At 41.1% G+C, this 23,647-nt stretch overlaps 1 protein-coding gene across 7 annotated transcripts in view; it reads right to left on the minus strand.

Moving 5' to 3' along the window:
• Positions 1-23,647, minus strand: part of dnm3a (dynamin 3a) — a 208,098-nt gene that overhangs the window by 18,826 nt on the left and 165,625 nt on the right. For 5 of the 7 annotated variants that reach the window (XM_060830134.1, XM_060830133.1, XM_060830131.1 and 2 more), the window contains 3 exons: positions 23,069-23,230; positions 5,008-5,234; positions 895-1,122 (listed from right to left, as the gene is read on the minus strand). In XM_060830134.1, the coding sequence (XP_060686117.1) occupies positions 895-1,122; positions 5,008-5,234; positions 23,069-23,230 (617 nt within the window). Of the gene's footprint in view, positions 1-894; positions 1,123-5,007; positions 5,235-23,068; positions 23,231-23,647 lie in introns of those variants that run through there. The other 2 variants (XM_060830135.1, XM_060830137.1) reach the window with 2 other exon arrangements.

The raw sequence follows: 23,647 nt of genomic DNA on the forward strand, positions 1-23,647 counted from the left end.
GTGGGTGAGGGCTTGCACAAAATTATGATGTCCGAAGCCATTGTAAAGCGCATTAACTGAAATGTTGATTGAGATTGTTGATGGTCAATAGGGTGTAGCACAGCAAGCTGAGAATGAGGCTAATGGTGCAGTTGGAAGGATATGTCATTTGAAGACTGAAGTCATCCATTCTGACAACTCATGTCCAATCATTAAACTTTTACCACTACAGTACCACACCAATGTTATTAGAGATACATTCTGCAGTTGAACCCCATTGCTACGTCTTCCCACCGTGTTTGGAGGATTTCTTGGCTCTCTCTCTTTTCAGGCTAACACTCCTCTCCATGTTGTGCACTAAGACAGTCAGTCCACTGACAGAAACCCTTGATTATGCTGTCCCAATTCACATTTTAAAGATCCCTCACCATTCTTCACAGCCAAAATGCACTTTCCTTTCGGAGGTGAAGGCTTTCTTTAAGCCAAAACGCCACACATCATGATGTGCATAGCCAAGAAACAGTCATGCACATAATTTCCAACAACAATAACAATTTTCAACAACAGTAAGGAATATAAATCACACACATTGCCAACATCGCAAGGAGGAAGTGCATGTTAGTCCCCGCACCCTCCCCCCAACTACCAACCAAATTTCAGGAATAAATGAAACAATGTTTGTATTTTTCCAACCAGAACACTTACATCAAACAACTGCAAGGGTACAGGAGCATACCACTTTACTTCTGACTTGATTTTCTGGCTCTCCTGCCATTAATTAAACAAGCTGAAACAATGTTTCATTATGGACCAAGTGTTGAATCAGGGCACTGCACTCGACTGCAGAGTTGATTTAAGGCAAAGAAAAACAAGAACATGTTAATCAAAATTTTGGAGATCAAAGTTACTACTCACCTTGGGACGTTGGTAACACGTGTGGACCTTGAAGGGATCTGTGGGGTACATCTATCTAAGTCAGCGTTGCTGGAAATACAGAGGTTGTGGAGGGCCCCTGGTCGGGACGGAATGGGAGGTGCTCCTATAGGTGGAGTGGATGAGGTAGGGCCTTGTCCAAAAGGTCTGCCTGGTGGATGACTAGCTATGGGCTGCCAGTGTTGAGGTGCAGGACAGGAAGATGGTGCTCTGCAATATATTAAGTTCATTTGGAGTTATTCCTTAATCACGTCAAATGTAAATGCTTTATAAATACAAATTACTTTTGTTTCTTTACATACAATTGTATTACATTTGAAAATGATAACAAATCAGGACAGATTAGAAAGGCAGGCAGGTAAGCATTCATCTCTGGGATTCCACATATGAGTCCAAATTGATACAAGAAATGCCTTTACTCTGAAGGTTGCAACACTACTAAATGAAGAACTAGTCTTTATACCCATTATGTAAAAGTAAATCAGCAGTCTCATTCAAAATAAATCATAAAGTTGAAAAATGGAAAACTGATGCAAGTGAAATTCAGAATTCTCTTCTTGAGCATAAAGACTGGTGCTGAAGTATAAGGACAACAGACTTTATCCCTCTGATGGTCTAGTTTTTAGGTCATTATGAAATGATTGATAATGGACACTGTACTGGAAAAAGATTGGACAAATAAATTGAAGATAACGAAACATCAGTACTATTTTAAATACTATTGCTTCAAAAATATTTTATAGCCTCCAAATATGATACCAAATACATACATCAACAGAATATTGCCTTTTTAAAACTGATTTAAATGATCTCAATTTTGTCATAAAACACTTCCTTTATTCAGTCTTTCTTTACACTTTGTTGACGTTTTATTTAATTTCTTTTTGAAAAAAACTGCACAAAGTGCTTGCAGAGAAAAACAGATGGTTGCTAAAATATTTAGAGATTATTTAAGGTCAAAAAAGGAGTTTGGATAGTGTAACAGTTGCAAAATTCCACTTAAGGAGGGAAGTATCATGGTATTGAGCCAGGATTTCCATAAAGAGAGAATGAATATGAATGATTTAGGTTCAGAATATTTATATTTGAATAATCCCTGCTAAACAGCCAGAAGAAACAAAACATTTCTTCCGATAAAAGTTTTAGGGTATCTTCCAAAAGAACATTGATATGTTTAACAGGACGAAGAAAAGAGTAACAAGCTGGATTCTAAACCTAGGATTTCGAAGTTGAAAAGAATGATTTATGGAACCAAAATTATTTTAACAAAAAAATGTCAATTTAACTCAGATTGACACACGTAGTTTGAGGGGTGATGTTATCCGTGTTTTTTAAGATTGTGGTTACTTGACTTGTAATGTGAGCAGAAAAGCGGAATGTGAATGTACAAATTAAGCCATAGGGAACATAGGTGATTTGAAGGCCCCCCTTCACAAAAAGCTGTGAGCACTTCGATTTGATCTCCATGAAAACAATTGTATTAATTGACAAATTTTTAAAAGCATGACATGTGTGTATACAGTGAGGACAGGATCAAGGGTTATAAAAATAATATCTTCTTTTTCTTTAGTTCCTAAAGTTGACTATCTGCTGAATCATGAACTTGAATCTACCTCAACCAAGGATTCAACTCCATGTTGTTGGCACTTGGTGAAATGTAGCTGGCTTGTCACAAGCATGTGACCTCTACCTCTGCTGTAAGTGCCTGTGTGTGCAATCATTGGGAACCATTGCACACACCACTTGTAACACAACGTCAGAATTGAGTAACAGAAAGTGTGTTGCTTTTCAGAGCTGTCAGACAGCCAGTTAGTGAACGAAGTGGCAAATAATATGTTAAGAAAAGAAGTCTGCAATCTTTAAATCACAGGGCATTTCAAAATGGCAGTGCATTTTCCACTCCCTGCTACTGTGAAACCAAGTAAAAGACAGGATTGTTTTCTCGATTCAAAGTCAAAACTACGAAACAGTTACAGAATTAATTTTTAAAAACTGAACAATTATAAGGAGCAACACTGCTATCAGTGCTGGGGGAGAAAAGTGCTAAAAGATGTATTGCTGCCGAGATCTCTCTGGAGAGTAGAAAGGCTAGGCTGAAGAGATTTAGAAGGCTTTGAAATCCCACTTTGAACCACATATTAATGTCACTTATGAATGGCAAGTGCTCAATATCAGAGCTTATGGTGGGAGACTGAAGCATTTAATTGAATTATGAGAGTTAGAACAATTAAAAGGTGATCTCAACAGAAGTAGACATAAATGATCCTGTTATAAAAGCACACCTTTTGAGAGGACAAACATGTTCCTGAGAAAGCTATCAACATGTGCAGAAACTTTAAGGTAATTAATTGTCCATCACAGCATTTTAATGGGAGGACAGGTGAGGCTTTGCATGATACCACAAGACACTCCAGGCTAAATAAGAACAACATTGTAAAAAGAAATATATACAGAAAAGCCAGCAGAAAGATCAAGAGCAGAATGTAAATATTGTGGAGCACGTCACATAGAAATAAGGAAAGCATGTCCTAATAGGACAAACAGTGCTTTAGCTACAAGAAGCTAAATCATTCTGCATGCAACAATGACCAGTGAGATAGTAAAATGCCTGATGTTACAACATTCCAGACATTGTGATGTATGGCAATGGCCCTCAGTTCATGAGTGAAGAATTCAACTGCTTCATAAAGCATTGGGAAAGCCAATATCATGAACTACACTATCCTCAGTGAAATGGAAAAGCTGAGGCAGCAGTGAAAGTTGTCAAAGGGATGATAAACAAGTCGAACAAGTTCAGCACAGACTAGTACAAGGCAATCCTTGAATGGAGAAACATGGAAGCATATTGAAAACATGGAAAGCACCCCAGTTTAAAGACTATTGTCAGGTTGTAACCAACCTCCTCTTCCAGATTCCCTTTCATAAAGGACAGTTACAAACCAGTTATATTTTTACAACAGCTGATAATGATTTCATGGTCACCGTTACTGAGACAAGCTTTTCAATTCAGATTTTATACACTGAATTTAAATTCCAACAACCCATCTCTCCAAAGCACTAATCTGGGTCTCTGGATTACTGATCCAGTAACATCACCACAATATCACAATATAGCCATCCAATCTAACTGGAACACCATCCTGTAATCATGTGTAGAAAACAATAATTACTGAATTTCTCGGCTCAAAGAAATGTCATTGCAAGAAGGGCAACTGATCGTGGATAAGCACGTAAAATTAGGAAGTATACAGGAGACTTGATTAACTTATCTTAAGTTGGAAGAACAATTTTTTGTGAATTATTTCTGAAATAATTCAGTAGAGTTTGGATTAATGTACTGGCATGAATCAGATATCTGTCTTTTATTAAAATGGAAGGTCTTATCATTGCAATACTTCTTTTTAGAAATTTATATTTATGCTCATATCAAATTGCTAATGCCTGAGAGCACAGGCTGCACAGTTGGAGTATACATAACTGTGAGCCATAGTTTATTAATAGGATGCCTCTGATTTCCTTCCTGACAAGGAAAGAAACACTGATTGTCAATTCAAGGCTAGAAGAATGGTGGTTTCTGATTCCTGGGAAACTGGGAATATTCTCAGGTCCATGAGAAGCTCTACAAACTGGATGACCTCCACCTACACCAAAACCTGAAAGGTAGCCACTTTGTCATAGAAAAGGGCAAATAGTGCATTTAAACAAGTTCTGTGCAGGAGGACAAGAAGCTGAACAAGATAACAGAAAGTAATATTAAAAGACCGGCAGGTTGTAAGGGGACGGTGGAGATTATTACCCAAGTAACGATCCTGCAGCATAAGAAATAAAACATGAGTTTAACACCCAAATTCAGGTTCAGGACACAAATCTAAAGACAGTGGGACTTCAGAGGTTGAGGCTGAGACACAATGATAGGGGAAAGTAAAGCCATTTTAGGTCTATGCATGGGAATGTGGAATTGTGAACACAACCATTCTAGATCTGTGAAACAAATATTGTTATTTTAAAATAAATATATTAATATAACTTAGTGAATGAAAGTTAACAATAATTAATGTGAAGCTGGCATTTAAACTATCATTTCTGGATTCATACCTGCACCCTGAATGTAGCCAGGAGTTATCAACAGGAGGGGGTAAAGGAACCGATATTGTGTTAGTGTTGATGTCGCCGATAATATTCAGTGCTTCACAGATGGCATTGTATGTGCGTAGAGTTTCATCCCGCTGTTGAGCCTGTTCAGGTGATTCCTCCATCAAGGTGTTCTGATCCTCTGAGGAATACAGTTTTGCTAACAGCTCTGCATTGATAAAGTCCTTCGTCTATGGAACAGATTTAAAACCGTGACATGGACATCTTGCTAATTTTATGTTAAACTCTATCTGCATTGTGTAAAAGTTCCCCACAAGTTCAAAAAAGTTCAATTAAACTATCTGAAATGGTATTTAACATGACTATTTTGCTATTTCATTAAGACTGCTGTTGGAAATGAATCAGTGTAGACATTCAATAGATTACAACATTAAACTATTTGTTAGACAAGTAATACTGCCAGTTATGGAGTTTGGTTTAATACTTCCATTAATATTTAAAAAAGAAAAATTACTTTCAACTCAGCCACTTTCTATAAGCAACTTCTGCCAATTCTCAGTCAGTCGATTCGATTAAGGTGACAAATATGTTTGCTGAGTAAGCTCATCAGCTGTTGCTCAATATGAGGTGAAATCGACACAAACATTAAGATGGACCATTGCTCAGGTATCCCAACCTACCCTGAACAACAGTGTGAAATAGCCTGAGGCAGTTAACAATGTACAGACCAGCTTTTAATTTTCATGCCGGTTTTAAGATGTCACGCTATGATGATTAGGAAGGCCCTGTTGATTATATTGACCTTGAACCTCTGATACGGATAGAGGATCGGCTGACTGGTAGAAGGCAGAGAATTGGATTAAAGGGGTCTTTTTAAAGTTGGCAGCCCATGGCTAAAGGAGTTCTGCAGGGGGTCAGTGACAGGACCACAACTATTCATGCTACACATTAACAATCTGAATGAAGGAACTGAGGACATTGTTGCTAAGTTTGCAGGTAGAGGAACTGGTAGTGTTGTAAAAGTAGGGAGGCTGCAAAAGGACTTAGACAGGTTAGGAGAGTGGACAAAGAAGTGGAAGATGAAATGCAATGTGTGAAGTTTTGTAGGAAAAACAGGGGCATAGACTATTTTCTAAATGGGAAAAGACTTCGGAAATCTGAAGCAGAAAGGGACTTAAGAGACCCAGTTCAAGATACTCTTAAAGTTAACATCCAGGTTCAATTGGCAGTTCGGAAGGCAAATATAACATTAGCATTCATTTCAAAAGGACTAGAATATAAGAGCAGAGATATACTGCTGAGGCTGTACAAGGCTCTGGTCAGACCACATTTGGAATATTGTGAGCAGTTTTGGGCCCCGTATCTGAGAAATGATGTGTTAATATTGGAGGGTGTTTACTGAGAGGCCTGGATTGAGTAGACATGGAACAGATATTCCTACCAGTAGGAAAGACTAGGACCTGAGGACACAGTCTCCAAATGAAGGAGACAGTATTTTTGAACTGAGATGAGGAGGTGGTTTATCTGTGGAACATATTGCCGCAGAAGACTGTGGAGATCAAGTCTTTGAGTATATTTAGGACAGAGATAGCTTCTTGATTAGTAAGGGGACCAAGAGTCACTGGAAGAAGGCAGGAGAATGGAGTTGAGAAATCTATCAGCCATGATTGAATGTTGGCAGAACACAGCAAGCCAGGCAGCATCAGGTGGTGTAGAAGTCACCATTCAGGGTGTAATTCTTTGAAATGTTGACTTCTGCACCTCCTGGTGCTACTGGCTTCCTGTGTTTGTCTAGCCTCCTCCTGTCTACTTTTGATTCCAGCATCTGCAGTTTTCTTGTCTCTAATCATGATTGAATGGTGGATTAGTCTTAATGCATCAAACAGCCTAAATCTGTTCCCATATCTTCTGGCCTTGTGGTGAGTATTGTTGTAATGAACGATTCAGAACAAACTTGCAACATATAACACTGGCATTTTTAAGTATAATCCGGTGTTAAATCTTTTTTTGACATTTAGACATTTTTAAATCTTATTCATGAATTGAAGCATACTTTAAAGTACTGTCAATAATACTAATTTTTCTTTGGAATATTACTAATATTTGAATTAAAAAACCACAACACCAGATTCTAGTCCAACAGGTTTCTTTGGAAGTACAAGCTTTCAAAGAGCTGCTCCTTTGTCATGTAGCTAGCTATCTAATGAAGGAGCAGTGCTCCGAAAGCATGAACTTCCAAATAAACCTGTTGGACTATAACCTGGTGTTGTGAGATTTTTAACTTTCTCCACCCCGGTCCAACATTGGCACCTCCATATCACAAATATTTGATACATTATGGAAAACAAATGATATTTTATTAATTATCTGTTCATGGCATGTGGGCAATGCAGACAATGGCTTCATTTAATGCTCATCCTGAATTGCTTGAGAAGTACAGCTGAGCTATTTACTTGGGTCATTGCAGTCTCCATGTTTACTCCCACGATGGTGTTAGGGTGATAGTTCCAGAATTTTGACCCAAAGACAATGGAGTGTATTTCATGCTCCCTTATAGGTGGCTTTGAAGACCAGCCTGAAGATTGGATAGGCTTAGAGCTGTTTTCTTTGAAACAGCCAAGTCTTCGGAGAGATTAAATTAAGGCATATAAAGTTATGAGTGAATGGGAAAGCATTATTTCCATTAGTGATCTATAATGAGAAGACACAGATTGAAAGTAATTAGTAAAAAGGATTTAAGGGCAGTTAAGGAGTAATGATTTGACCCAGAGTGTGTTTGGAGTCCAAAACTCATTGTCTGAAAAAGTCGGAATAGTCAACAGGAAGATCTGTGGTGCAGCGATCAAAGAAAAAAGAGTTGACTTGGACCCTTCCAGAAGGCTGCTACCTTAGGCTCAATATGTATGGTCAAGCCGTCAAGAGATGCGTTAACACCAGATTCACCAGCCACGTTCACAAGGTAGTGCAGAACATCACCCAGCCACGACGCAACACCATCCATGCTCTCAAGACCAATCGTAACATTGTCATCACACCAGCAGACAAAGAAGGAGCATTATCATACAAACAGAACGGACTACTGCAAAGACGCATATCGACAACTGAACAATCAGGAATACTACAGACAACTACCTGCTTATCCAACCAAAAAATACAACTGTTGACTCAAAAGATTGATCAAGGCCCTTGATCCAGACCTTCAGAGTATCCTATGCCCTCTCATCCCTCATAGTTCTCCCAGAAGAGATTTCTTCTACCTTCCGAAGATACACAAAGCCAACACACCTGCACGTCCCATCATATCAGACAATGGGACCTCGTATGAGAGCCTCTCTGGCTATGTCGAGGGCAACTTGAATCCCATTATACAAGGAGCTCTCAGTTTATGTCACGACACTATAGATTTTTTTTTACAGAAACCTAACACCCAAGGACCAATTGAACCTGGAACATTCCTCATCACAATGGATGTTTCGGCACTCTTACACCAGCATCCCCCACGACGAAGGCATCACTGCAACAGCCTCAGTACTCAATACCAACATCTGCCAATTTCCTGGCACCATCCTACAACTCATCCACTTCATCCTTGACCACAATATTGTGGTCAGTAAGTTTTTATCCAGACATATGGAACAGCCATGGAGGCCAAATTTGCATCCCAAATGCTAACGTTTTCATTCACAAGTTTGGGCAAAACTTCTTCAATGTGCAGTACCTCTGACCAACACTATACACCAGATACATCAACAACATTTTCTTCCTTTGGACTTATGGAAAGGAATCACTGAAATGACTACGTAATGATATCAACAAGTTTTATCCACCATCAGACTTACCACGGACTACTCTTCAGAATCAGTCTCATTCTTGGATATACGCAACATCATCAAGGAATGACAGCTCAGCATCTTACTCTACCACAAGCCCACGGATAACCTCATGATGCTGCACTTCTCTAGCATCTACCCTAAACATATTGAAGAAGCTATCCCCTACCCGCAAACCCTGCGCATACACAGAATCTGCTCAGATGAGGAAGAACATAATGGAGACCTAAAGAATTTGAGGGGTGCCCTTATAAAAAACAGGATATGGTGTTCAACTCATCGATTGCCAGTTCTGATGAACCATAGCAAAACACCACAATGACCTCCTCAGAAGACAGACATAGGATATGACTGATAGAATACCCTTCTTCGTCAAGTACTTCTCAAGAGCAGAGAGACTATGCCATGCTGTTTTCAGCCTTCAACACAGTATTGATGTCAACGAGCACCTCACCAAAATCATCCCTACGCCTCTACTTCTCACCTTCAAACAACCTTCAAACCTTAAAGACATTGTTCACAGCAAATCAACACTGATCACAACACCACACAACCCTGCCATGGCAACTTCTGCAAGACATGTCAGATCAAACAACATGGACACTACCATCATATGTGGGAACACACCCACCATGTATACAGCAGATACTCATGTGGCTCGGCCAATGTGGTCTATCTCATACATTGCAGGCAAGGATGCCCCAAGGCATGATATATTCGCAAGACCATGCAGATGCTACGAGAACAGATGAATGGACACCGCACAACAATCACCAGGCAGGAGTGTTCCCTCCTAGTCGGGGAACACTTCAAAAGTCAAGGACATTCAACCTCCAATCTTCAGGTAAACATCCTCCAAGGTGGCCTTCGAGATACACAACAACACCGAATCACCGAGCAGAAACTGATAGCAAGATCCGTACCCATGAAGACAGCCTCAACTGTGACCTTGAGTTTATGTCGTGCTACATATGACCCCACTATACTATCCTGTATCTGTAAAATTTTCCTTACAGTCTTGTTTTGACACCATCATCTTTATAAATTGTTATGATCTCTCTACTTTAATTAGTTTGTACAGTTTTGGATTACTTATTACTTTGGTTAGACCCCGCAGCATGAGACTCTTATACCTATTATGTTATTCCAGTCAAATAAAAAGCAAAAGAACTGCAAAAGCTGGATATCAGGAGCAAGGTTAGGGGTTGCTGGGGATGCTCAGTGGGTCTGGCAGCTTCTGTCTCGGGTCCGGTGACACTTCCTCTGGTTTTTCTTCATAGATGCTGCTGGACCTGCTGAGCTTTTCCAGTGGCTTTTGTTCTTGTCCCATGTCATTCTAGTCATTTGGTTTGTCTCCAGCACCACCTCATTTTTAATTTCTTGTAATTTTCTCTCAGCCTCATTTAATTGAAGGTGCTAGTGTTGGACTGGGGAAGACAAAATTAAAATCACATTACACCAGGTTATAATCCAACAGGTTTATTTTGAAGTACAAGCTTTCGGAGCGCTGCTCCTTCATCAGGTAACTAGTGGAGCAGGATCATAGGACACAGTACTATAGTAAAAGATCAAAGTGTCATACAACTGATATGATATATACAGGCCAACAGTAGAATGTCAGGTAGGCTGGATCACTTTTTCACAATTGGTGTCCTCTGTGCCGTTTGTGTTTGTTTTTGATATTAGAAAAAGGTTGAACTACACACTTGTGCAGTTAGGGCAATTTCTTTCATAGCTAAAGGATGAAAATCAACCCTGCACACAAACACAAGCCTTTCGACAGTCATTACCATGCTATTGTGCTTTAAGAACTTCAGAGTGCCTTTTAAGTGCTTTCTTCATCCGCCCCTGGAGTGCAGACCATTTGAGAATCAAGAAAACAGGACCTGGCTGGGAAGATGCTTTTAAGCTATCGACAGAGTTTCCAATTTACTCTCACTGATTTTGCAGGAGCTTTATCTGATTGTGATGAGCTGGCTTCAAGACTGTCAAAAGCATTTGTTTGACAGTCTTTCCTTTGAATCTGGAAAATGCAGTGGAGGCATATCTGATGGAATTTCTCAAACATTCTTATGTGTCTTTGTTATAGAGTCCAAGACTCACTGCAGTTCAGCAACATGGCAATGACACCTGCTCCATCCACTAGGACTGGTGTTGACTTGCAGAGCTGTATACTGTCAAGAACTCACTGCCGTGGTTTGAGCTGATGCAATTCACGCTTTGTTGGATCTCCTTGTCAAGGGTGCCATTTTGAAAGATGTGGTTGCCAAGGAATAGGACCTGCTGCAAATGTGTTGCTGGTCAAAGCACAGCAGGTTAGGCAGCATCTCAGGAATAGAGAATTCGACGTTTCGAGCATAAGCCCTTCATCAGACCTGCTCAACATCTCCCAGAGTGCATATTCCTTTGACATATGTGGGAGGTATAATCATTCATTGACAAGATATGGGTCAATATGAGATTTGCTTTGCCAACATACAAGGACAGGTCAAGTCTCTTCTATGCAGAATTGCAGAGGTTAAGATTCTCTTGCAAATCTGCTGAAGATGACACTGCAGTCACCCACACACTGTTCAGCATTTACTTCTATAGTGGTCAGTTTTGTTTTGACACACAGACACAAGAGGTAAATGAATTTTCCACCTAGACAATATTTAATATTCAAAACAGAGGGCAATTGGTCTTTGTTGAGAGAATATCCACCGTCAGATAGATTGTAAATAGTATTGGTGCTATTGTACAGCCTTGCTTAACACCAATCCTCTAGCATTCACAATACTCTGCTTTTGCTTTAGATTTTGAAGCATCGATTTCAGATATCCATTTGAGATGGTTGCAGTCATGTCATCCTGAAACAGTTGCAGGATTGTGATGAACTACCTTGAACATGTAAATTCTGGAGAACAATCCACTAAGGCTTGCAATTTAGTGCATCAAATGGTCAAGCTAGTGAATGCAATGAAGAGATCCTTGTGTTAATCACAACATTTTTCTTGGATTCGCTTGGCAACAAAGACCATGTTAGAAATCCCCCAGGAAAGTCTAAAGCTACGTTATGGTTCTAATGGGATTTCAACAGTTCCAGGAAGTAAGTGATACAAGAGCGTGTGTCTCAGGATCTCCCTTGTTATGGACAAGAGGTAATTGCTGTGATAACTTCTGATTTATTTTTTGAAGACAGTGTGAATTGTCACATTCCTGAAGTTGGATGGGAATTATTTTCTTCCCAAATCTGCAGGGTACAGACATGGAGTCTTGAAGTGATTTGAGCAGGTCGCCTGTTCCCCTTCCACTTATTACCGGGTTATCATACTGGATCCGTAGTCTCTTCAGTGAGTAACTGAGCTCTGCAGAACAATATGATCCTAACAGTTGTCTCATTTATCCTGAGTAGCAGCAGGAGTAATTGGCCTGAATGCTTTAGTGTTAGGAAGGAGCGGAATGTGGCCAGATTTTCCTTTTGGGGTGGGAAACAGGTCAAGATTACTTCCTGAACACGTATCACACAGAAAAGCAAACAGTCAGCTCAGACCTTACTTGGGGCAGCCAACTAATGAACTTGAATACAATTGTGCCAGAGTGCATGGATAGTCATTGGGCAAAGCAAAATTCTGCATTGTTTGAGATGGTCATTACCTGGCACTCATCTAGTGTGAATATTACTTGCCACGTATCCAAACCTCGATATTATCCAGATCTTGCTGTATTTGGACACAGATTGCTCCAGTATCTAAGGAGTCACAAGTTGGGCTGCACATTGTGCAAATGCAAGATATAATAAGACAAGGACAGCACAGTGGCTCAGTGGTTAGCACTGCTGCCTCACAGTGCCAGGGACCTGGGTTCGATTTCCTACTTCGGGTGACTGACTGTGTGGAGTTTGCACATTCTTCCCGTGTCTGCGTGGGTTTCCTCCGGGTGCTCTGGTTTCCTCCCACAGTCCAAAAAGATGTGCAGGTCAGGTGAACTGGCCATGCTAAATTGCCCGTAGTGTTAGGTACATTAGTCAGGGGTAAATGTAGGGAAATGAGTCTGGGTAGGTTACTCTTCAGAGGGTCGGTGTGGACATGTTGGGCCGAAACGCCTGTTTCCACACTGTAGGAAATCTAACCAAATCATGGCTAAGATCACTTCAAATCTCATTAGCCATTAAAAAAAACAGTTCTATTTCAAGCCAGAGTCATTGACAAACAAATTTCTTGGTTTGCTTCCTATATTGTAATAATGTTAATATAAACCAGAGTGTGAATACAGTGTTTAGTGCCAGAAACCAAATCTATGAAACTTCTATTCTGAAGTTAAGAGACACAAACAAAATAACCATTGTTTAATTCATTACTTAGGTGCCAATTTAAACATTTAATATCCTTTCATCAGCTTTTTTTTCTATAGTGATTTAATGTTTTAAAATTGAATTCTTTCATATAAGAATCTGATACCTGACTCTGCTCACATTAATAGTTAAATTGTTAGTACCATTGGAAAATAAGAATCTGCAATATAAAGGAATTAACCTCGATATCTCATTTCTGATCTGTTACAACGAAATGGATTGAACTGAAGTTAACCTCAGGCTTTCTATTTTCCTCAAAATCCCAGCGCTATCTATGATGAATCTAGGAATTAAACTGATAATCCTTTCTGTCAATACGTTGGTGAAATTTAGTCAGTTCTTCCCAGAATAATTTGCCCTTCAGTGGCAGGCATTTTAGGCAGAAACCCAGCTAAGACTGGGTTTTGCTGCAGCCAGACCAGTTACCCCAGAGATATGTGGGCAGTGAGCAACTTGGAGGGTGGGCGGAGGGAGTCTTATTTGGGTGTCCTCCACTGGGCATAGGAATTGCCATGTCAAGAGGAATCCCATGCCCAAGGAAGTCACAATTGCCCACCACTAAAGTATCAGTAACGGCATGGGGATCTCCCTATGATGTTGTTAATAGGTAATGTGCATGGCACCATTGCCAACACATCCAAGTTTATAGCCTCAGGGAGGGAGGCTTAAAATTACAGACATGTCATAATGGAAGGTTACCTTCTGATAAGATTGCGGTGGAGTAGGGCTTCTGAGTCTGTGGTTCACTCACTTAATCCGTTTCTCTTTTCATTTATTTTCTTTTTTTCTCTCTTTTCTTGTGTTATTTTCTCTTTTATTTTACTTACCTCTTGCTGAAGAGCTTGATCACAATGATGGCATCTGCAACGAGTGGGCCCAGTGCACAGATTCAAGAGGGCACAGCACACGGACTCCAGTGGGCCCAGCGCGTAGTCTCGAGAGGCTGCAGCGCACAGACTCGAATGGGCCCAGTGCAAGGAATCGAGCAGGCCCAGCCTGCGGACTCCAATGCACCCAGCACTCAGACTCAAACAAGCCCAGCACACAGACTCCAGTGAGCCCAGTGCCGGCCCAGCATATATTAGAGTAGGCCCAGTGTATGGAATTGAGCAAGCCCAGCATGGACTCAAGTGGGCCCAGTGCACAGATGAAAGCGTGCCCAGCACAGAATTGAGTGGGCCCAGCACGGACTCAATTGGGCTCAGTCTGCGGATTCCAGTGTGCCCAGCGCATGGACTTCACTGGGCTGAGCACACAGACTCCAGTGGGCCCAGTCCACAAACTGAAATGGGTCCAGCACAGACCGAGTGGGCCCAGCGCACTGAATTGAGCAAGCCCGGCACAGACTCAATTGGGCCCAGCCTGCGGACTGCAGTGGGCTCAGCGTGCGGACCCTTATTTATCCGTGTTTTAAGATGGCGCTGGAGAGTAGGCCCAGTACATGGACTTGAGTAGGCCCAGCCCACGCACTCCAATGAGCTCAGCGCCTCAGACCTTTATTCTTCTGTGTTTTAAGATGGCGCCGGAGAGTGGGCCCAGCACATGGACTCGAGCAGGTCCAGCGCGCAGACTCCAGTGGGCCCAGCGTGGACTGCAGTGGGCCCAACCCGTGGACTCAAGCGGGCCCAGTGCACAGACTTGAGCGGATCCAATGCATGGACTCCAGTGTGCTCAGAACACTGACACCAATCAGCCCAGCACAGACTCGAGCAGGACCAGCATGCAGACTCGAGTGGGCCCGGCACACGGATTCAAGTGGGCCCGGTACAGACTTGACCAGGCCTAGCACGCAGACCCAGCACAGACTCGAGCAGGCCCAGCGCGCGGACTCGAATGGGCCCAGCAATGCTGGCTCGTGGCGGCTGTGCCAGAAGCAAGTTTGGGTTCCCAGTGACCGCAACAAGGCAGTCCTAGCACCAGCTCATGGTTGCTGCGGCAGAGGTAAGTTTGGGTTCCCAGTGACTTCCAGCCCAGATTCATGGAGATAGCGTGGAGGCACGATTGTGCCCAGCGCGAGATCTGACTGCATCAGCAGTGGCTTCACGGGTGAGATGGGCCCTAAGCAGACCCATGGCAGCAGTAGAGTTGAATTTGGACTGCTGTCATCATCAGTGGCATCTGCGTTGGGGAGGTCCAGTGAGGACTTACAGTGGCGAGGGCATTGGTGGAGGTGAGATGGCGCCAAAGAGCGGGCAACATTTGTTCCAGCGGCAGTGGGGCGGCGAAGGGGACTCGTGCCTGGTCGACTACAGAGCACTCAACAAGAAGGACTGTAAAGTTGGGCAATTTTTCTTTATTTCTTCATTTTTTTGCCTTTGCATTCCATGTTTTGGATTATTCATGTGTTTTAAAATGGCAACGGAGAGTGTCAGCACTTCTCATTGTATTTTGTAACAAAATACACATGACAATAAATAAATAAATCAAAAAATCAAATTATATCTCAAATCAATTCATCAATAATAATTCAAAATACACAGTTCCCCATCTTACCTGATTCAGTCCAGAAAGTCTTACTATCCTGCACCACAACTAATACTTTAAAAACTTGACTCTATCATTCAAATTAAAGGTGCACAGAAAATCTATAGCACTGGAGGTCATTCAAACCTTCTTTCCAGTGATAACCATAAAAGAGTAATCCAGCCTAATCACACTTTCTATTTGCAGTGGTCTTGTGGGTTTAGAAGCTGATTTTTTTGTCAGGTCTGTGGTCTCAGCACTGTAATGTGTGGTTACACCCTATAATGTGTAACATATGGAGTCATAGAGATGTACAGCATGGAAACAGACCCTTCGGTCCAACAGGTCCATGCCAACCAGATATCCCAACTCAATCTAGTCCCACCTGCCAGCACATGGCCCATATCCCTCCAAACCCTTCCTATTCATATACACCTCTTAAATGCCTCTAAAATGTTGCAATTGCACCAGCCTCCATCACATCCTCTGGCAGCTCATTCCATACATGTGCCACCATCTGCATGAAAAAGTTGCCCCTTAGGTCTCTTTTACATCTTCCCCCTCTCACCCTAAACCTATGCCCTCTAGTTCTGGACTCCCCGACCCCAGGGAAATGCCAATTTATCCTATCCATGCCCCTCATAATTTTGTAAACCTCTATAAGGTCACCCCCTCAGCCTCCGTTACTCCAGGGAAAACAGCCCCAGCCTGTTTAGCCTCTCCCTGTAGCTCAGATCCTCCAACCCTGGCAACATCCTTGTAAACCTTTTCTGAACCCTTTCAAGTTTCACAACATCTTTCCGATGGGATAGGAAGGAGACCAGAATTGCACGCAATATTCCAACAGTGGTCTAACCAATGTTCTGTACAGACGCAACATGACCTCCCAACTCCTGTACTCAATACTCTGACCAATGAAGGAAAGCATACCAAACACCTCCTTCACAACCCTATCTACGTGCAACTCTACTTTCAAGGAGCTATGAACCTCCACTCCAAGGTCTCTCTGTTCAGCAACGCTCCCTCGGACCTTATCATTAAGTGTATAAGTCCTGCTAAGATTTGCTTTCCCAAAATGCAGCACCTCGCATTTAGCTGAATTAAACTCCACCTGCCACTTCTCAGCCCACTGGCCCATCTGTTGTAATCCTGTTGTAATCTGAGGTAACCCTCTTCGCTGTCCTGAACACCTCCAATTTTGGTGACATCTGCAAACTTACTAACTGTACCTCTTATGCTCGCATCCAAATCATTTATGTAAATGACAAAAAGTAGAGGGCCCAGCACCGATCCTTGTGGCACTCCACTGGTCACAGGCCTCCAGTCTGAAAAACAACCCTCCACCACCACCCTCTGTCTTCTACCTTTGAGCCAGTTCTGTATCCAAATAGCTAGTTCTCCCTGTATTCCATGAGATCTAACCTTGCTAATCAGTCTCCCATGGGGAACCTTGTCGAACGCCTTACTGAAGTCCATATAGATCACATCTACTGCTCTGCCCTCATCAATCTTCTTTCTTATTTCATCAAAAAACTCAATCAATTTTGTGAGACATGATATCCCATGCACAAAGCCATGTTGACTATCCCAAATCAGTCCTTGCCTTTCCAAATACATGTACATTCTGTCGCTCAGGATTCCCTCAAACAACTTGCCCACCACAGAGGTCAGGCTCACTGGTCTATAGTTCCCTGGCTTGTCCTTACCACCCTTCTTAAACAGTGGCACCACGTTTGCCAACCTCCAGTCTTCCGGCACTTCACCTGTGACTATCGATGATACAAATATCTCAGCAAGAGGCCCAGCAATCACTCTTCTAGCTTCCTACAGAGTTCTCGGGTACACCTGATCAGGTCCTGGGGATTTATCCACCTTTAACCGTTTCAAGACATCCAGCACTTCCTCCTTTGTAATCTGGACATTTTGCAAGATGTCACCATCTATTTCCTACAGTCTATATCTTCCATATCCTTTTCCATAGCAAATGCTGATGCAAAATATTCATTTAGTATCTCCCCCATTTTCTGTGGCTCCACACAAAGGCCGCCTTGCTGATCTTTGAGGGGCCCTATTCTCTCCCTAGTTACCCTTTTGTCCTTAATATATTTGTAAAAATCCTTCGGATTCTCCTTAATTCTATTTGCCAAAGCTATCTCATGTCCCCTTTTAGCCCTCTTGATTTCCGTCTTAAGTATAATCCTACTTTCTTTATACTCTTCTAAAGATTCACTCGATCTATCCTGTCTGTATCTGACATATGCTTCCTTCTTTTTCTTAACTAAACCCTCAATTTCTTTAGTCATCCAGCATTTCCTATACCTACCAGCCTTCCCTTTCACCCTGACAGGAATATATTTTCTCTGGATTCTTGTTATCTCATTTCTGAAGGCTTCCCATTTTCTAGCCATCCCTTTACCTGCGAACATCTGCCTCCAATCAGCTTTTAAAATTTCTTGCCTAATACCATCAAAATTGGCCTTTCTCCAATTTAGAACTTCAACTTTTAGATCTGGTCTATCCTCTTCCATCATTATTTTAAAACGAATAGAATTATGGTCGTTGGCCCCAAAGTGTTCCCCCACTGACACCTCAGTCACCTGCCCTGCCTTATTTCCCAAGAATAGGTCAAGTTTTGCACCTTCTTTAGTAGGTACATCCACATACTGAATCAGAAAATTGTCTTGTACACACTTAAGAAATTCCTCTCCATCTAAACCTTTAACACTATGGCAGTCCCAGTCAATGTTTGGAAATTTAAAATCCCCTACCATAACCACCATATTATTCTTAGCTGAGATCTCCTTACAAGTTTGTTTCTCAATTTTACTCTGACTATTGGGGGGTCTATAATACAATCCCAATAAGGTGATCATCCCTTTCTTATTTCTCAGTTCCACCCAAATAACTTCCCTCGATGTACTTCAAGGAATATCCTCCCTTAGCACAGCTGTAATGCTATCCCTTATCAAAAATGCCACTCCCCCTCCTCTTTTGCCTCCCTTTCTATCCTTCCTGTAGCATTTGTATCCTGGAACATTCAGCTGCCAGTCCTGCTCATCCCTGAGTAAAAAATGAGGTCTGCAGATGCTGGAGATCACAGCTGCAAATGTGTTGCTGGTCAAAGCACAGCAGGCCAGGCAGCATCTCAGGAATAGAGAATTCGACGTTTCGAGCATAAGCCCTTCATCAGGAATAAGAGAGAGAGAGCCAAGCAGGCTAAGATAAAAGGTAGGGAGGAGGGACTAGGGGGAGGGGCGATGGAGGTGGGATAGGTGGAAGGAGGTCAAGGTGAGGGTGATGTTTCCGTAATTGCTATGATATCCCAGTCCCATGTTCCTAACCATACCCTGAGTTCATCTGCCTTCCCTGTTAAGCCCCTTGCATTGAAATAAATGCAGTTTAATTTATTAGTCCTACCTTGTCCCTGCCTGCCCTGATTGTTTGACTCACGTCTGTTCTCAGCTGTACCCGTCTCAGATCGATCTCTTTGCTCACTATTTCCTTGGGTCCCACCCCCCCATCTTACTAGTTTAAATCCTCCCAAGCAGTTCTAGCACATTTCCCTGCCAGTATATTAGACCCCTTCCAATTTAGGTGCAATCCATCCTTCTCGTACAGGTCACTTCTAACCCAAAAGAGATTCCAATTATCCAAAAATGTGAATCCTTCTCCCATACACCAGCTCCTCAGCCATGCGTTCATCTGCTCTATCCCCCTATTCCTGCCCTCACTAGCTCGTAGCACTGGGAGTAATCCAGATATTACTACCCTTGAGGACCTCCTTTTTAAATTTCTACCTAACTCTCTGTAATCTCCCTTCAGAATCTCAACTTTTTCCCTTCCAATGTTGTTGGTTCCAAAGTGGACAATGACCTCCTGCTGGCCCCTCTCCCCCATGAGAACATTCTGCACCCTCTCTGAGACATCCTTGATCCTGGCATCAGGAAAACAACACACCATTCTGCTTTTTCTCTGTTGGCCACAGAAACGTCTGTCTGTACCTCTGACTGCAGAATCCCCTAATACAATTGATCTCTTGGAAGCCAACGTACCCCTCGTTGCATTAGAGCCAGTCTCAATACCAGAAATTTGGCTGTTTGTGCAACGTTCCCCTGAGAATCCATTACCTCCTACATTTTCCAAAACAGCATACCTGTTTGAAATGGGTACGTCCACAAAAGACTCCTGCTCTAGTTGCCTACCTCTCTTACCCTTCCTGGAGTTAACCCATCTATGTGACTGTATCTGAGACTTTCCCCCCTTTCTATAACTGCCATCCATCACATACTGTTGCTGTTGCAAATTCCTCATCGCTTCTATTTGTCTCTCCAACCGATCCACTTGAACTGATAAGATTCGCATCCATCAGCATTTATGGCAGATATAATCCGCAGTAACCCTTAAACTCTCTTTAAACTCCCACATCTGACAAGAAGTACATATCACTGTAAAGGCCATTTTTGTTCCTTCACAATCTACAGACCCAGAAAATAACACCGTCTTATTCCTCTGCAAACAGTGCCACTGGTTAAATTAATAGCTATGGTTTATATAGCTGATCAAGGGTCCTTCAAGAGCACTGTCCAAACTCGCAAGTTCTATCAACTAGAAGGACAAGGGCAGCAGATGCATGGGAACAACACCATCAGAAAGTTCACCTCCAAGCCACACACAATGCTCACTGTTGCTGCATCAAAATCTTGGAAGTCCCTCCCTATTCGTACTGTGAGAATAACTAACTTCACCATAGAGTTCAAGGAGGCAGATCACCACCACATTCTCAAGAACAATTTGTCATGAGCAATAAATGTTAACCTTGTCAGTGATGCCCACATCCCGTGAATAGATGAAAGAATAAATATATACTTTTTATTGACCTTTATTGGAAATCAAACTCCAAGGTTTATCGAATGTACTTGGATTTGAATCTTTCATTGATAGACCAGATGCAACAATGATTAAGAATATTGCAACTCCAGCTTGTATTCATTGAGGATTCTTTTTTAAAGTAGAAAATCATCTCAAAATCACTGAAGTGAAGAAAATGTAAAAAAAAAGTTGACATTAAGCTGAAGGTATTAGGGGAGGTAATGAAGAGTTTAGTCAAAGAGGAAAGTTTTGAGCTTCTGAAAAGGGAATAGGAAGATGCAGAAGTAGAACAGTTTACTTCCAGGTTTCAGCAGCTGAAAACAAGACTGTCAATTTTAAAGCTGCCAGAACTTAGAAACAGGCAGTTTGATCCAATAGGTCACACAGTGCTTACATTCCACATGAACTTTCTCCTGCCATTCTTCAACTAATCCCAACAAAAATATCCTTCTCTTCCTTTCACTTTCAGGTGCTCATTTATCTTCCTCTGAAAATTCTCCCACATAATTAATCTCAGAAATCCTTTGCGTTAATAAGATTCACATTGTAACCATCCTTTGGGTAAGAGGTTTCTCCTGCTTTGTATGGAGAATGAATGTGTAAGAGGCTGAAATCATACTAAGGTCGAGTTTAAGAAGTGTGTAAGAGTTTAAAGGTTTGAGGGATGAACTCAAAAATGAGGACAACAACTTCAATTTGAGGCATTAGGTGAACTTGAGCTGTTAAAAATCAGTGAGATTGGATCACAGGGAGCACTATTTTGGATAATATGGAACTTGTGGAGGCTGGTCAATGAGAAACTACCCAGTAGATATTGATATGGAGGTGTCAAAGGCATTAATGAGGGTTTCAGTGCCAAATCGTAGACGAAGACTGATACTATAGAGCCAGAGGCAGGTGGACTTTGTAATTGAGTGGACAAAAGCCCAGCTGCTCAAATCAGAGTCAGATTGGAAGGCATGGTTGAAAATAGACTAGTTAAAGAAAATCAAATTGTCACCTTAGCATTAAGATCACAACAAACTTTAAATAAGAGGCATTATGGTTTTCATGCATTTGCAATCACTGTTTTTCATTGACAAATCTTCCTGGAATTGTAAGAACATGCAGGTCTGGATATCCCATCAGTTGATGATAGCCATAGTCAAATAAGGAACATTAATGGGCTAATTTAGAATTTTGACTATTATCAGAATGTTTGCATTTGTATGAGCCAGCATTGGTGAAGACCTTTTTCTGCAGTGAACAGTACATCAAGTATACTGGACATACATCAAGTACAAGAAAACACGAAGACACACTAGACAGTTTTAAATTTCTAAACATTTGAATATGTGGTAGGAACACATTGGTCAAAGTTTAACTCTAAGTTGTAATATGTTTGGTATTAAATAGGGAGCTGGCTCTTAAAGCCAATGTCCAAAAATATAGCAAGCTATAGATCATTCCATTCAGTGCAATTTCAATTTAATGATATTTGAATCTATGAAATTATTCAAATATTTTCTGCTCAGTGTGTGCAAAACCATCACTCAGCTTCTATTGATATTCTCATGTACCATTTGTAGCATCTATGGTATGAACTGTAGACAAGATCAAGCTGAATCAATGAGTTACACCACATGTTTTAAAACTGGATACAGGATTATTTAATTTCAGAAATGAGCCAAATAAATGAAAGTATTTTTCTTATTGTTAAATAAACAAAGTTATAAAACTTTGCTGGATGGTCTCTCAGGATATATGTCCAATTTTGATCCCTGCACATAGGGAAGGATTTTAAAGCTGAGAAGATGTAGATAACCCAGTCTAAATTTCTTGGTGAAGAGTAAAGACTCCTAGAGTTAGAAACAAAAACCAAAAAGTTCAGGAAACCCTCAGGAGATCAGCCACGAATTACCGCTGACACTCCAAATCTTTTCTCAAAAGTTCCTGTTGAAGCTTTCTCTACAAATAATAGTGTTTTACCCAATCCATTGCATATAAAGATTTCAGTGAATATTGCATTGAAGGAAGTAAATATTTTTAAAGAGTTAGAATATACTAAGATGGCACCGAACTGTAAATCTCTGACTCATTTTTTTTGTTTGGGATTGCTAGTTGGATTGCAGAGTATATTCTGGTCCTGTAATTTCCTACAAATCAAATCATCACAAACTGTTAGGTGATTTAATGTTTTTTCCAATTAATCAACTGGCTGATGCATGTCAATATATAGAAACTACCAGCCATCTATCTTTATCCTCAATGATTGAGAGACAACTCATTTCATTGACTGGGCTAATAAAAACAACAGACCTCATGGAAACCTGACGAGAAGCATGTTTTAGATATTGTTAATGATTTGGCATTCACCCAAGCTAAATAACTCAGCAAGGTATAATACATGTGTTAGCCATTTCTGTAGCAATTTAGGAGGAGAACTTTTTTTATGGTTACAAAGCAAAAGCAACAATTACTACGTATAAGTAAACTTTAAAAAAAAATTAACTTCATTTATAGAATACATTATAAAGCAGCGTTCATGTTCATTTTTGCTTGAATTGTACAACTAGAGAAAAAAACTCACATTATTTATCATAAGGTGCATAATTATCTTTGGCATTAGATCCCGTATGGTCTTGTTAATGATGCACATGTACGACTCCACTAAGCTGCGAATGGTCTCTACTTGTCTTTCCAGTTGAGGGTCGATGGAAAAGTTATCTGCTCCCGTCTCCTCATTCTCAGGCTGTGCAGAAAACAGAAATGTAGACAGACTGAGGCCAGGTACTATAGTAACATTGATTTTTTTTTCTCATAAAACCGTTGTGTCAAAAATATTTCTCAATCAAAACCAATGGCCAACATGACTTTTAACTGAGGTTCTGGATATCTGAGGTACAACGACACCTGGTATAGATTGTGAGAAAGTCAGAATTTGAAAAATTTCATTGTTCAGTGCTACTAAAGTCCACAGTTTCAAATCACCAAAGCTATTTAGCAGTAAGGTAAGTGGATCAAATTGACATGGCATGTATTCCTAAAATAACATTGTTTAAATGTATTTGTGTTTGTTCAGATTAAGAAATAAGGTCATGGCTGGTCTATTCTATATCAGAGACCAACACAAGAACTTTCAGAAAAAGAAAATGTTCAAAAGACTCAA

The sequence above is a fragment of the Hemiscyllium ocellatum genome, chromosome 9, assembly GCF_020745735.1.
Source record: "Hemiscyllium ocellatum isolate sHemOce1 chromosome 9, sHemOce1.pat.X.cur, whole genome shotgun sequence".
NCBI lineage: Eukaryota > Metazoa > Chordata > Chondrichthyes > Orectolobiformes > Hemiscylliidae > Hemiscyllium > Hemiscyllium ocellatum.